Source organism: Panthera tigris, chromosome D2 (assembly GCF_018350195.1).
Source record: "Panthera tigris isolate Pti1 chromosome D2, P.tigris_Pti1_mat1.1, whole genome shotgun sequence".
NCBI classification, from domain to species: Eukaryota; Metazoa; Chordata; class Mammalia; order Carnivora; family Felidae; genus Panthera; species Panthera tigris.
This window is the reverse complement of record NC_056670.1, coordinates 61,030,785-61,044,601: the sequence shown is the minus strand read 5'-3', so window position 1 is coordinate 61,044,601 and position 13,817 is coordinate 61,030,785. Positions and strand designations below refer to the sequence as shown.

Genomic DNA, 13,817 nt, shown 5'->3' with positions numbered 1-13,817 from the left:
CCTTGCTGGGTGGCAGACCACTGGGCCGCATTTGGGGTACAGCAAAAGGGAGTTAGAGCCCCAGCAAGGCGTGGCACCAGGTAATGAGGCCCTCCCCATTTGGAGTTCAGGCCACACCAGCTTCAAGCCTCAGAGGTGTGCCTACCTTGTGTCAGCCCTACCCGGGCATGAAAGTCGGGCCCGCATAGCTCCTGCTGCCCAGGAAGCTTCTGACTGCGAGTCCAGGTGAGAGACTCTGGCCGTGGAATGTTTGTCTTTGGGGTGCAGTCTTCCAGAGCCCTCCACCCCCGATTCCAGCTGACCTCGTGTTTGGGGGTGTCAATGGGAAGGCATCTCTGACTGGGTGCTAGCGTCTTCTTGGCACATCCAGTATCGAACACCGTGTGGTTCTCGTCCTTGTGACTCCAGTAGGGTTTTCCTGGTGCCCTAAGGTTGGTTTGAACGAAGCTTCTGGGAGATGTTGCCGATGGTAGCTAACTGTCGTTGAGCACTGACTGTAGTAGGCACTACGCTGAGCACTTTTTGCGTATTACGTCATTTAACCCTGGTAGCAACCTAGAAAGTAAATATATCATCTGTGTCAGTTTTTACAAGGGAGGGAACAGGTTCAAGGAGGTTAAGTAAGTCTCTCCAAGGGGAGAATCTGCACAGTCAGACTCCGGAGTCACTAAACCCCTCTACCAGAGCCCCTCACTGCTGGTTTACAATGAGAGCAGGAAGTGACTTGCTGAGTAAGGGGGAATTAGGTGCTTTAATTTATGACTAGCATCAACTGATCACCTGGAGTCTGTAGCCCCACACCAGGTGGACACCGTACTAGCTGTGCGACCTTGGGCAAGTTACTTAACCTCTCTGGTTAATTTTCTTCATCTGCAAACTGGAGGGAGTACCTAACCATTGTAGGATTATTCTGGAAAACAAAGGAGTTACTATATTTCAGGGCTCAGCGTGACTCTTGGTATACAATAAATGCTACATGAACCTTTGCTGCTGTTATGATTATCTTTACTATCTGTCACTGGGTCAGGCGGCTCTCCGGGCCAGCAATGGGTGCCTCTCAGACTCGCATCTCAGTGTTTGCTTCTTACTGGCCCCACTGCAGCCAACGCTGTGCTCCTTCGGAGGCGATGAGAAGTTCAGCAGAGAAAGCAGCAGCCCGGGGTGATCCCAGACCTGGTTCCATTTCCGGCTCTGCTACTCTGTGCTTGTGGGAACCTGGGCCAGTCTCCTCCCCTGTAAAATGGGGCGAAAAATGCATACCCACCTCAAGGGACTGTCGAGTGAATGAAGCACTATATACTCTGGGTAGACTGTCAGTGCTTTTAACATGTTGACTCTCTGATACTCTGGAGTTTTTCACACCGTTGATCAGGCTAAGAGCTATCTGCCTCATTATAATGTTATCGTATTACATATGTCCTTTTAGGCGCTTTGACTTTACTCCTCTGTCTTGGCAGAAGGATAACTTCTAACCTCATTTCACAGATAAGGAAACTGAGGTCCAGATCAGACATGACTGTCTGAGCCTGAGATAGAGACCCCATCTCTGATGGTCACTAAAGGTCCCGGGCCTTCTGGGTTGGAATTGGGGCGTGAGACTCTAAATGAGTCTTCTTCCTTCCATTCTGCCAGGGCCTGTCTTCCTCATTGGGTAGGGCTGGGTCAAGAGCTGGACAAGACATCAGAGCTCAGTGGTGTGGGGCCTCAAGACTGGAGACTGGCCTTGGACTCTCCAACCCTGATGTCTGAGGGTCCAGGTCCAGGCTGCTGAGCCTGCTGGCCTGGTGAGGATCCTTGGAGCCACCAGGCCCTGTGCGGCCAGCCACCCACCCACATGGCCAGAGAGAAAGGTCCAGGCTGCTTTCTCCAGGGCAGTGATAACCCGTGGGCCCAGTTCCAGGCGGGGATTGTGTAGGATTCTCTGTGCTCCAGAGGATTCCTGCGTTTCGGCAGACACCTCATTATCCCCGTCGTCCCAGCCGGCTGTGTCCCAGCGCCTCTGTAATCACTCAGGCCCACGCCCAGCAGCCAGCCCAGGGCCAGGAAATCACTCCCCTCCCCTCCCCCGCCTTCCGCCGCCAGCCCAAAGCGGCGCCTGCAGCCACTTGCCCGGTGGACCTCCTGCCTGCCTAACGGTTCTCTCTCCTCCTCTGATTCTCCTCTCTCTCCTGCTGCTGCTTGCTCTCGGGGGACTCGGAAGTGTGGCTCTCCAGCTGGGCTGAGTCTCCCAAGAAGGACGTGACAGGTACTGCCCTGAGTGCATGTGTGTGAGCATGTGTGTCCGGGGGCACGCACGTGTGGGAGCCGGTGCCCGCCGGCCGCGGTCCGCATGCTTCCCTGTGATGCGTAGCAGCCCTTTGTCGGCATGCCGGCCGTCCCCTGGGCCCCCTCTTGCTCTTCCGCTAGCCGTACTCGCTGCCTTCCTTACAACCCTCTCTAGGCCCCAAGTCCAACCTTGGAGGCTTAGATGGGTGATGACCACATAGCACAGTGTGTAAACAGATGCATTTCGGACCCAGAGGTACGGGTTTGTTCCCAGCTCTGCCATGTCCTGGCTGTGTAAACTTAACCTCCCTCAGCAATGCACTGCCCCCTCCCAGGGAGCCTGGCACACAGAAGGTGCTCAGGTGATGGTGAGGCTACCATCATCCTGTACGTGAACTCAGCTGGTCATCCCTGTGAGGTGGGCCAGCCAAAGATGGTCAGTCCCACTTCAGGCAGTTACCTTGAGGCAGAGAGCTGAAGTCTCAGCAACCCCTCCCCGCCCCAACCCAGCCTGGTTTCCAGGGGCCCTCACTGGGGAGCTGCAGCAGGTTAGGGAATCCTGTGACTGCTGTCGCAGCCTCTGAGCCCCAGAGCTTAGAGCTGCCTCTGCCTCAGTGGCCTTGCCAGGCTTTGGGCTTCGTGGCCCAGGATTGGGCCTCAGGGACTTGGGCCTGTGCCTTGTGCCTAGGCAGAGCTGGGCTGGGGATCAGGGGCTTCCCTGGTCTTACTGGCCAGTGGGAGAGAAACCTAGACAGCAGGGTTCTCAGCTGCTAGAGGAAGATGGTGGCAGGCAGAGGGATGGAAATTCCAGAAGGTCTTCTAGGAGCCCCTCCATTTCTGAGAGTGCTACCTCACGCACGTGCACGCGCACACACACACACACACACACACACACACACACACACCCATTCTGCCCAAACATGTAGCAGAGATTGAAGCTTGGGAGCTGGGGAACAAGGCAGAAGGGTCAGAGGTCACAGGGGCTGGGCCAGCCCCCACTGTCAGTCAGCCAGAGGCTTGGCCCCACCCCACCACAGCTGTGGGTAAGAACATGGGGGGGTCGACGTTTTGGGAGGGGCCCAGAGGAGAAAGGCAACAGGCAGGAGGACCCCTTCCCTGACCCATGCTCCTCGCAGCCATCCTTCTAGTGTTGTCTGTGACGAGGGCCTGGGCCTGACTAATCACTGGGCTTCTGTCCCTTTTTCCCCTCTCCACGAGCCAGTGAGCCAGAACCCACTTGGCCCACAACTATACATTTTATTCATGAAACGTATAGCCTGGCCGCCCAGGGGCCTATGGAGGAGCCGGCAGGCTGAGTCCAGCCTGGGAGGAACCCGTTGTGAGGGGCTAGAGAGACCTTTGGTCGAATGCCAGGGTTTCGTCGGGGGGGGGGGGGGGGAGCGGGTCAAGGACAACATGGGAAGCCTGGGGTGGGGGCTATCACAGGGCTTGGCTTCTCAGGATGAGCCCAGCTGTTTGGAGTGAGAAGCTGAGGGGAAGCAGTGTGGGCTGGGAAAAACCAGCCAGACTGGGAGTTCAGGGCTGGAGTCTTGGGCAAGTTGCCAGCTTTCTCTGGGCCTTGGTTTCCCCATCTGGAACGTCAGAGAGTGCATGAGACAGTAAGGGGCAGATGTGGGGGATCCTTGTAGGTAAGAGTCCTCGAGCTGCATAGCCTGGCATCTCCCCCCGAGTGGGCCCAGGGGGCTCAGACCTGGTCTCTAGCTGGCAAGTAAACAGTGCTTGCCTGGAGGTGGGGTTGGACAGAGGCATGTTTCAGGGACACAACCGCAGCCACCCTTTTCCTGGCACGTGTGGCCCTTGCCCTGAGCTGCCTGCTGGTTCTGAGGCTGCAGGGGAATCTGAAACCCTCCCGCTTCCCCCCAAATATCCCATTTCCTGTTTGTTTTATAAACACTGTCTGTAGTTTACTTAGGACATTAATCTTGTCACCTCATTCCATGCGCAGAACAGCCCATTGAGGTAGGTACTTGTACTGTACCTGTCTACAAATGAGGAAGCTAAAGCTCAGAGAGGTTAAGTGTCTTCCCCAGGGTCACAGAGCTAGTAAGGGCAAAGCAGGACTGGATCTCAGACTCGAATTTTATGCTTTCACATCATGAATTTCAGGCAGTTGAGGCCAGTGCCAGTCCTGGGCATGTACTCTCATCAGGGAGACTCTGGTCTAAAGCACACAGTCTGATTGGGGCACAGTGCCCCACAAGAAATCCAGCAGAGGACAGGAGTGAACCCTGCGGCTGGAAAAATCAGGTGACTCCTGGAGGGTCAGAGATGGTTAGGTAGAATTGGAGTTGGTAGAAGAAGGGAAGGCATTCCAGGCAGGGAGAACAGCTAAGGCAAAGGCTTGGAAGTAAAACCCTACATAAAACAGTGTGGTGGGCACACAGTGCCCTCAGTACATGTGTATTGAATCATGAATGTTGCCTGGGATGGCCCGGGGCGGGGGGGCAGCTATGTGTCAGGGAACTTGGGGGACTCAAATTGTCAGAAAGACTGAGCTTGAATTTGGCCTTTATTCTGGAGGCAACAGGGACCCATTGAAGGTGTTGGAGCAGAGGACTGACTTGGCAAAAGCCTCATTTAGAAGTTTAAGTTGGCAGCGAGGATCAGGCAAGAGCCAGGGGTCCATCCAGGTGGTAGTAGGAGGAATGCAGGTGTGGGGCAGGGCTCCAGGGAACTGCCAGAGCCCTAGCAGATCCAGCTAGGGGCTCTGAATAACAAAGGGCCCATCCCTGGATGAGACTGTTGCAAAGTCCCCTTCCAACCTGGGAAAGGGTCTCTCTCTAGAAGAAGAAGTACACCCCTTCACCATGCTTCTGTCAAACCCTTCCCATCTAAAGACCAGAGGCTCCATCCACTGCCCCTGCCCTTCCTCCTCCTTTGGGCCGACTTCTCCAGCCCCCAATTTTCCAGGCCTTGGCTGGGAGGGGATCCAAAGCAGCCTTTGTGAGATGACATCACCCACCGGCCCGCCTGCCGAGTGGTTTCTCATCTGGATACCTGCTCCCAGCTCATGCCTGCCCAGGCAGCCCTGGGCAGGCAACACCCTAAGAGGCAGATGCCAGAGTGAGCTGGGAGCCTGCATGTGCTGGGGGAGGGGAGAGCAGCCAGGAGCACAGAGTGTCTGTGTGTCCATCTGTCCATCCCACAGCCTTTGGACTAGCTTCCAGGAAGTGCCATCGCCTGTCTTCTTGTGCTCTGGAAACCCTGGAGAACATTCTCTTAACTTTTCTACCTGTGTCCCAAAATGTCAGTCTTCAGAAAGCTTAGGCCAATTTTCCAAGGGGTTGGGGGGAGGGGGGCGGAATTTTTCCCCTCTTTGAAATCTTGCCTCAGATTTCCTTGGCTTGGATTAAAATAAGCTGAAGTCTCTCCATTCCCCATCACCCCTGCTTGTCCTCTCTAGCAGCTTCTGGCCACAAGCTCGTCACTCCTTGCTCCTCTGTCCTCTGTTTCCCCATCTCCCCTTTTTCCTTTACATAGTCGTCTAGCTTCCCTGAATTTCAGAGGTGAGGCCTTGCCTGGTTTATCTGTATTGGCTCAAAACAAACCACTAAATCACTCTGTTCCTATCTCCGCCCATTTGTTCATTTCATTCATTCATTTTGCAAACACTTGCTGAATGCCTGCTACCTAATGGACCCTGTGGTCTGCCCAACAGATGTAGCAGCAGTCAACGAGGAACCCACACTCCAGTCTCCATTAAACACCAACCTTGTGCCAGGTGTGTGAAGATAGGGTGAGGCAGGGTCCCTTTGGAAACCGAGGATCAGTGGCTGTCTGTAGGTGGCAAATGGTAGAGAAGTTCAGAACACAAGAGACCGTGTCTGGTGAGCTTGGGTTCAAGTCCCAACTGTGTGACCTCAGGAAAATTGCTTACCTTCATGAGCCTCAGTCTGCCTATGTGTAAAATGGGTCTTTGACAGATCCTACCACATAGGGTTGTTGTGAGGATCCAGTGAGAGGGCAAAATGATGCAGTCAGGTGCTTGGCATAGTGCTGACCGTGAGTGAGCACTGAGGGCCTGCTGTTAATTGTCAGTATAATCTGGGCTCTTGGGATTTGGAAGCTCTCTAAGCCTCTGGGAGCTCCTCTTTTCTGTTTGTATCGGGACTTTTTCTTTCCCAGAAACTGGAAGGGGAACCCCTGTGTCTCACAGGGCAGGGGCTGGCCCTTTTTGTGTTGGGTGCACTGAAGAAGTGCTCTTGGCCACAGGGGCACTGGTGTCCCCCCAGGGGCACAGTGGGAGGGAGCCTCTGTCAGCACCATGCCTGGTGGGCAGGGACAGGCTCAAAGGCTGGCCCCATCTGAGTGCAGAATGGGTTGGCCCTGCTGCCCAGCTGTTGGTCGCATTTCTGCCTGAAATACAATCCTGGCTTTAGTGGAGCTGTGCGTGTGCACATCCATGTGGCAGGACAGGGTCCCTTCCTGGTCTCCAAAGGGCCGAGCTGGGGCCGTAGGGCCCACACCCTATGGGAGGAAACCACCAGGGGTAGTGGGTTTCTTTCCTTCCATTGCTCCCCGCCCTGGGTTGGATGGAGCCTTCTTCATAGAAAGACCCAAAGGTCTAAGCAGTGCTTCTCTCCCCTGGCCGTGCACGGGAACCATGGGAGAGGAGGGGGTTCTAAAAAATACCCCAGACCAATTAAAGCTGGACCTCTGGAAGTGAGACCCAGGCATCAGTATTCTTTAAAAGCTCCCCGGGCGATTTTGTGGGGCCAAGTTGAGGATCATTGTGTTAGAAGAATGGGTGTCTAGAAATGGAAATCAGCGGCCATTCTGTAATGGAAAGAGAGATGGGCTTGAACCTGAAACACTGTTTGGTTCTCTCCATGGCAGCTGTGTGAGCTAAGGCAAGTGTCTTGTCCTCTCTGGGCCACTGGGTTGTCTTTTGTGAAATGGGAAGGTGAAAAGGATAAAATGGGACAGTGTCCATGCCTGACACAGAACGTTTGCCAAGTTAGACTCAGGTGTGTAACGAATGTGGCTGTAGGCTAAAGCATCAGGGAACCATATGGAACCCAGGGACGCTCAGCCATTACTGTAGCCTTGCAGGTGGTGTGAATTCCCCAGCCTTCCAGGAGATTGGCAGGTATATAGGATGGTAGACACATAGTTAAAGTGTGCTAGACATTCCCTTTGGGCTGGGGGTGGTCTGGGAAGGCTTCCTGTAGGAGGTAACCAATAGGTCTCTGGTTTGTGGATCCTCTCAGCTCCTGGCAGTGCAGGTCCTGTTTTAGGCGTTTCGTCTGCACCTCCACCCCTAGTGGTGGTGATGGAAATAGACATGGAGAGGTTTAAGCAGCATGTCCACTGCCACACAGCCAGGAAGCCAAGACGGGCACCCAGTCTGTCCACCTTTCAGCCTGGTGCTTGCTTAATGAATATTGCACTGGTCCGCTGGCTGAGAGGGACAGAGAAGTTGCTTGCTCCTGGGAGCTCCAGCCCGCCTGCCCTCCTTTTGCAGAGCCCCACCTTTTGACCCCCTCAACTGCCAGAAAGGGTGGCTGGAGGCTTCCTGGAGCCTGACCACAAGGCCCAGCCCTAAAAGACAGAGGGAGACTGAATCAGTCTGCATGTGGCCGGAGTGAAGCAGGCCTAAGACCGGTCTGTCTGCACCAGGCCCTTGGGCTCTGTGGCAGCGCCTTGGTGAGCCGAGGGGCAGACGGAGCCGAACTTGAGGAAAAGCTGGCAGGGGGCGGGCTGGGCTCACCGGCTGCTGGCGCTGGGACTTTCTTCTTGGGTTTCAAGTAAACAGTCTCGGCCCTCCTCCCCCTCCCCTGCCTCCACCCCTGGCTCCTCATTCGATGGGTCTCATGTGTTTCTATTTAAGGGTTGCGAGTAAACCCCAGTGATTGGCGGCCTCAAACCCTCTTGACTTCTCGCCTGGGCCCGGGCTGTGGAGACTTCTCTCCTGCTCGCTCCCTCTCCCTCCCGAGGGGAGGACCGCTGCCTCTCTTTTTCTCTGGGTTCACAGGGGCTGGGGGAGAGGCACGAGCCCTCCTCCTTGCCTTGCCTTGCCTTTCTCACTCTGCTCGGCTCGGCCTCAGCCCTCATGGGCGGCCCTCCCGTCCCGCCCCTGCCGGCCAAGGGGTCTGGGGAGACCACGTCCGCACCAGGCCTCTCCTGCTGCTTGCTCGTGCCGGGCTGTGACTGACTCATCGCAGCGGCAGGCTCTTCCTCTGAGTTTCCAGGGCCTCCGCTCGTCCCCGGCTGTCCCTCCCCCCCACTCCGGCCCGGCTCCCCATGTCCCCCGGTCCCCGCGGCGCAGCGGGCCGGTGTGGGGCCTTGCTATATGGCCTGTCCTTGGGGCCCGGAGAGCTGCGAGCCCTGGCTGCAGGCGGCCCCTCGGAGCGGCAGCGGCGCTGGCGACGGAACAGCCTCCCCCGAGGCCGATGGACAGGGGGCGCCCCGGCCGCGGGGCCATGGCCGGCCGCTGGCTCACCGCGTGCTTTCTGCCCTCGCCAGGTGCCGACACCAACGCCGAGCCCATGATCCTGGAACAGTACGTGGTGGTGTCCAACTATAAGAAGCAGGAGAACTCGGAGCTGAGCCTGCAGGCCGGGGAGGTGGTGGATGTCATCGAGAAGAACGAGAGCGGTGAGTGCCCAGACGGCCGCGCTGGCTCCCGGGACGGACGGACGGATGGACGGACAGACAGACAGACAGACAGACGGACTGACGGTTGGCTGGTTTTGTTTCCTACCTCCTCCCCCACCTCTGCAGCTGTACGTTATTTCCATCTGGTGGGGAGAGGGCCGAGGAGGCTGAAGTTTCCCCTGTTGGTTTGGGCTGCAGGCCAGCACTTTGCCTGGTGGTGGAAGAATGTCTCTCCAGCTCGGGGAAATTAACCGGCTTGTGTGCATGCAAGGGCAGGGTGGCAGCCGCCGGTGCAAGGTTCCCAGCCTCTGTTCAGGGTCCCCGTGCCCACTGAGGCCACAGGGAAGGTAGCTCCCAGCTCGGGGGCACCTTAGGGCAGCGTCCCCTGTTGGCACCATCGTCCAAGCCAGGGTCCAGGCAAAAAGACTGGGCTCTGTGGCCGCTGACTCTCTGGTGGGGAAGGCAGGCCACGACGTCACTGTAGGGGCCAGGGTTCTTGGGCCCCTGGCGCCTTGTCTGAGGAAAGGCCAGGCCTGTAGGGGTTGGCTAGTGTCCGGGTGGGGAGCTGACTGCCCGTGCAGAGTTGAAGGCTGCCAGGACCTGGGAAGAGGGCCCAGGCAAGGGGATAAGGGAGCCAGGGAGGGCCCCACAGCAGTTGCCCTGTCCTTGCAAGCTGAGGCTTTGTCTCGTCCAGGCCCTGCCAATGGCTATCTGGGGCCCCTGGTTGCACGGTTCTCACCAGGTGAACACAAGTGCCTTGGTGCCCTTGGCAGCAGACATCTCTGCAGGTGGAAAAAGAGAGGGCCTGGGTCTGTCTGAGGGGCAGGGCCAGGACATCCATTAGCGGTTTCCCCATATCCTGCTGGGGCTCCAGTTGGTTCCTAGGGTGTTTTGTTTTGGTTTCAGTTAGCTGCCAGGGAAGGTCCCTTGCACAGGATCCTCTTTGGGCTGTATTTGGACACTCCCAGAGGGGAGGGGCCTGTTTTCCTTTTCCTGTCCTACTCCCTTCCCTTCCAATATTTTAAACCCTGAAAGGAAGGTCGACCAAAAGGTGACTGTACTCACTCTGTAGACAGAGTAACTGAGGCACAGATGGACTGTGGGGAAGTGAGTTAGTGAGTAACCTCAGGGCAAAAGCAGAACAGAATGGGGGCATTCCCAGGCCCCCGATTCCTATGCCTATGGGCAGCAAGTAGCTGTAGAGATGCTGAGGAAATCCCAGCAGGCCTCCTGGGGGAGGTGAGCTCAGCTTCCTGCTGCAGGAGGCTCAGGAACTGTGCTCCCTTGAGAACAGACCTGTGATACTAGCACAGGTCTGACTCCTGGCCCTCCTGGGTCTGGGGTCTTCACAGACCCTTCAGAGAGGTCAGGCTTTGTCATTGTACCTGGTGTCATTGGCAAGGTGGTTGGCAGTGGCATTCTCCACCCCGTGGAGCTACACCCCTAGCTTAAGGCGTGAGCCTTTCACCCCCAGGTGCCCACACTGGTCTCTTTCCTGCATAGGTTTTGTCTTCAGCCTTTGTCACAGTACCAGGCCTACCTCCCCAGCCCCACTTCCCATGCCTGCCCCAGGGAAGCAGGCATTGTCACAGGGGCCTGGCTCTGGAAACCCTGAGTACCTCAAGAGCCAAAGGAAGGGATCTCTGATGGTAGAATTGGAGGCAGCAGCTGAGACAGATGTTTCTGGAGCTTGCTCCAAGGGGAAAAATGGGCCCACTTCTCTACATAGGGTCAGGGCTGCTCAGAAATAGAGTTCTGGCTTAGGGAGCCTTGTGCCATTTCACCTGCCTGTGTCACCAGTACGGCTATATAGCCCAGCAGGAGGAGTGAGCCCCCATGTTTCTGCACACCAGCCACTGGCCAGGATGGGGAAGACCCCCACCCAAAAGGAAGTCCACACGCTCGAGACTGATTCCCAGGGGCAGACATCCTCCCTCTACCTTCCCATCCCACACTCAGGACCCTAGGAATGCTTAGAAGCCCTGCCTAGCCATGGGGGAGAGCACACCTGGAAAAAGTGTAGAGGCACCTCCTCTTCTGAGGAGTCCCCGATGGCTGTGTGAGGGGGGCTCCAGCAGCCTGACTCCCCAGAGCAGTCCAATCTGACACATACCCCCTCTGAGGGAGCTGCTGGCCCTAGAAGCAGGATTCTGCCCCACCAGTGGCTGAGGCTGGGTAGCTTCAGATCCCTTAATTCCTCTGGGCCTCAGTTATCCCTTCCGTAAAATGGAGATAATTTGGTGGCTGTTTGGAAACAGGAACTGGAGTAATGACCTCCCTGAGCCCTCTCCCAGGTCTGAACTCTGTGGCTAGGAGACTCTGTAGGGCCCTAGGTGTCTGGTAGAGAGCCTCCCTTGAGGTGGCTTTTTGACTTCTCTAGGACTTTTGTGTCTTTATTCTTGGTGGAGATCACTGCTTAGCAGCAGATGTCTGCACAGGGACCTTGGAGTGCTCTGTCCACCATGCAAACCCACACTGTCCATTGCTGTCAGAAACCAGGAGGCCTGGAGTGTACAACCAGTTTAACTAGAGAATCTAAGTGGGTGGAGAGGAGAAAGCAGAAGGACCAAACTGCAGATCCTTGGGACAGTGGTGTCCCACTTCAAGGAAGCTGGGTGGCTGAGGTGGGGGAGGGAAGGCGTGTTGTGCATCCTGTAAGCTGGCTTTGGGAGGAGTGGTGAGTGAGGCTTTTGAACTCTGTAACAAAGACCCAATTGTTATGCCTCTGACCTTGGGACACAGTGGGCGTGTTGAGGCATTTCCACTCCAGTGGTTGGGGCAGCAGCCCCAGTTAGCACCATTCCCCCCTGCCCCCCTGCCCAGGGCCTTGCTTTGCCCACCAAGAACCAGGACTCTGCCTGTGTCCCCTTCTCTCTTGGCTGGAAGTTCCTCGAGTAGAGTGTTCGTAGCGGGGTCCACCAGCCTTTGGCTCTGCCTGTTCATCCAAGCCCTCTGGCTGGGACCATAGCCACCAAGTGATTTGGGGTATCGTTGTGCCAGCCCCCAGCTTTGGGGGATGTAATCTCCTTGGTCTAGAGAGAGATGTGTCTGGAAGGCAATTCAGAGTCAGTAAAAAGTAAACACCAGGGGCCATTTCATGAGTATCATTTTACCAGAATCAGGGAATGACCCTATGCGGTGGAAGGCCCTTTAACAATTTTGTGGCTGAAGTAACAGGCTAAGAGGTTAAGTCATTTTCTTCGAGTCCAACAGCTGGGATCTCTGCCCTCTACAGAGGACATAGGAGGAGGGTGAGAACTGTCCCATCCCGGGTAGGATCACCAGGAGCTGGTGGCGTTGCATGTTGGGGGAGAGACAGGGGCTGGTTGAGATGACCACAGGTCTCCCTGTAACATCTTTGAAGGAGGAGGACTCTGTGTCCCACCTTCCAACATGGTGATCATAGGTAGTGGGAACTCGTGTTGTTAATTGTTCATTTGAACTTGGGGGCAAGCGCCAGCTGAGAGGATCTGAGGAGGGTGCCCACTGCACTGAGGACAAGCCTATTCCAGGGAATGTAGGTGGGCAGAAGTCAAGAACACCCAAAGTGGGTGGCTTCAGGGAAAGCCTTTTTGATCAAGCAGTGGGCCTGGGGCCCAGCCAGAAAGGACTCTTTTTCTCCTTTGATAAACAGGGACAAATCTCTCAGAAAGATTCAACAGCTTTGCTTGCTTTGACAACAAGCAAGGTGTGCAACAGCTGCTGTTGTCTTGTCCTTGGGAACCCCTCCACCCTCTACCCTTCACATACACAGCATCCCCTGAGATGCCTCCTTTGTAGGACATTCTTGTGCCCCAAAGACCACACTGGCTTCACCTTCATGCAGCTATAATCTGGTGGGATATCTTGTAGAGTGGTGATGGCAAGGTCTCCGTTGCTCTGGTTGCTGATCTCCAACTTGCCAGGATTGCTTCCTCCTTCTTAGGAATAAAGGTCGGGGGAGGATGTGAGGATATGAGTCAATAGATGGCTCATTGTTTTCCTGCCTCACCTTTTCTTCTCTGAGTCTTCGTTTCTTTCCTGGTATCAGCATGATAACCCTGGGAGTTCTCACACTTCCTCAGGGGCACATAGCTATAGGACTAGCATCAAATCATGCTGGCAAGGAATTTTGAGCTCTGCTGGTCCACCCAGGTGAGAAATTGTACAGGTGACAAAACTGAGCCTTGGGGAGTCTGCACATCTCAGTCTCCTCCAAAATCAATGCTTTGGTACCAACTGAGTAGTGAGCAGAGGACAGAAATCCACTCAGACTTGCTCAAGAGACTACTGAAAGGATGCAGGGAAATGTCCCTGAACCCAAGGATGTGAGGGGCATCCCAGCCTCACAGGAGCTGGGAACCAGAAAGTCGGCACAAGCCAGATCATCTCTCTGTCTCTCTCTTGGATGTACCATATAGATTTAAAGCCCCCCTGCAGTCTTCTCACTGCAGACCAACCTCCATTCCCTTCCTGTTCACTCATAACAGCAGCCCGTTCACCAGCTATTGCTCTGTCAGGACCAGACTGCATGGCTTTTCAGTTGAGACAACTGCCACCAATGGACTGTGGCTCCTGGTTCTCGGAGTTCAAAATTTCAAGTTTGAATCTGAATCTGATTGGTTACTGGCCAGCCAATCAGCAGACCTTCCATGAGGTGGCCAGCCCCAGGCCAATCAGCTGTGTCCAGAAGTGTCATGGGGTATAAACCTGGCTACCTCACCAGCCTCCTCAGCAGTGGCTGGTGGAGAGCAGCTTTTAAAGAAAGGACATGCAGAGGGGTAAAGTACCCTAAAACATGTTGGGCTGCAAACTATTTACTTGTTCAGCAGCTGTGTGTGTGGTGGAGAAACAAAGAATCAGGAATCTGAATAGTAGGTTGAAGATCGAATATTACCCTAACTTTGTGATGTAAATAGGAATCACTTTGTTTCCTCATGAGTAGAAGGGGGCAG

The 13,817-nt window shown here is 55.5% G+C and overlaps 1 protein-coding gene across 1 annotated transcript in view; it reads left to right on the top strand.

Annotated features, from left to right (window-relative positions):
* Positions 1-13,817, top strand: part of SH3PXD2A (SH3 and PX domains 2A) — a 235,716-nt gene that overhangs the window by 175,644 nt on the left and 46,255 nt on the right. The window contains 1 exon segment of the mRNA XM_042960172.1: positions 8,752-8,883. Within this exon segment, the coding sequence (XP_042816106.1) occupies positions 8,752-8,883 (132 nt within the window).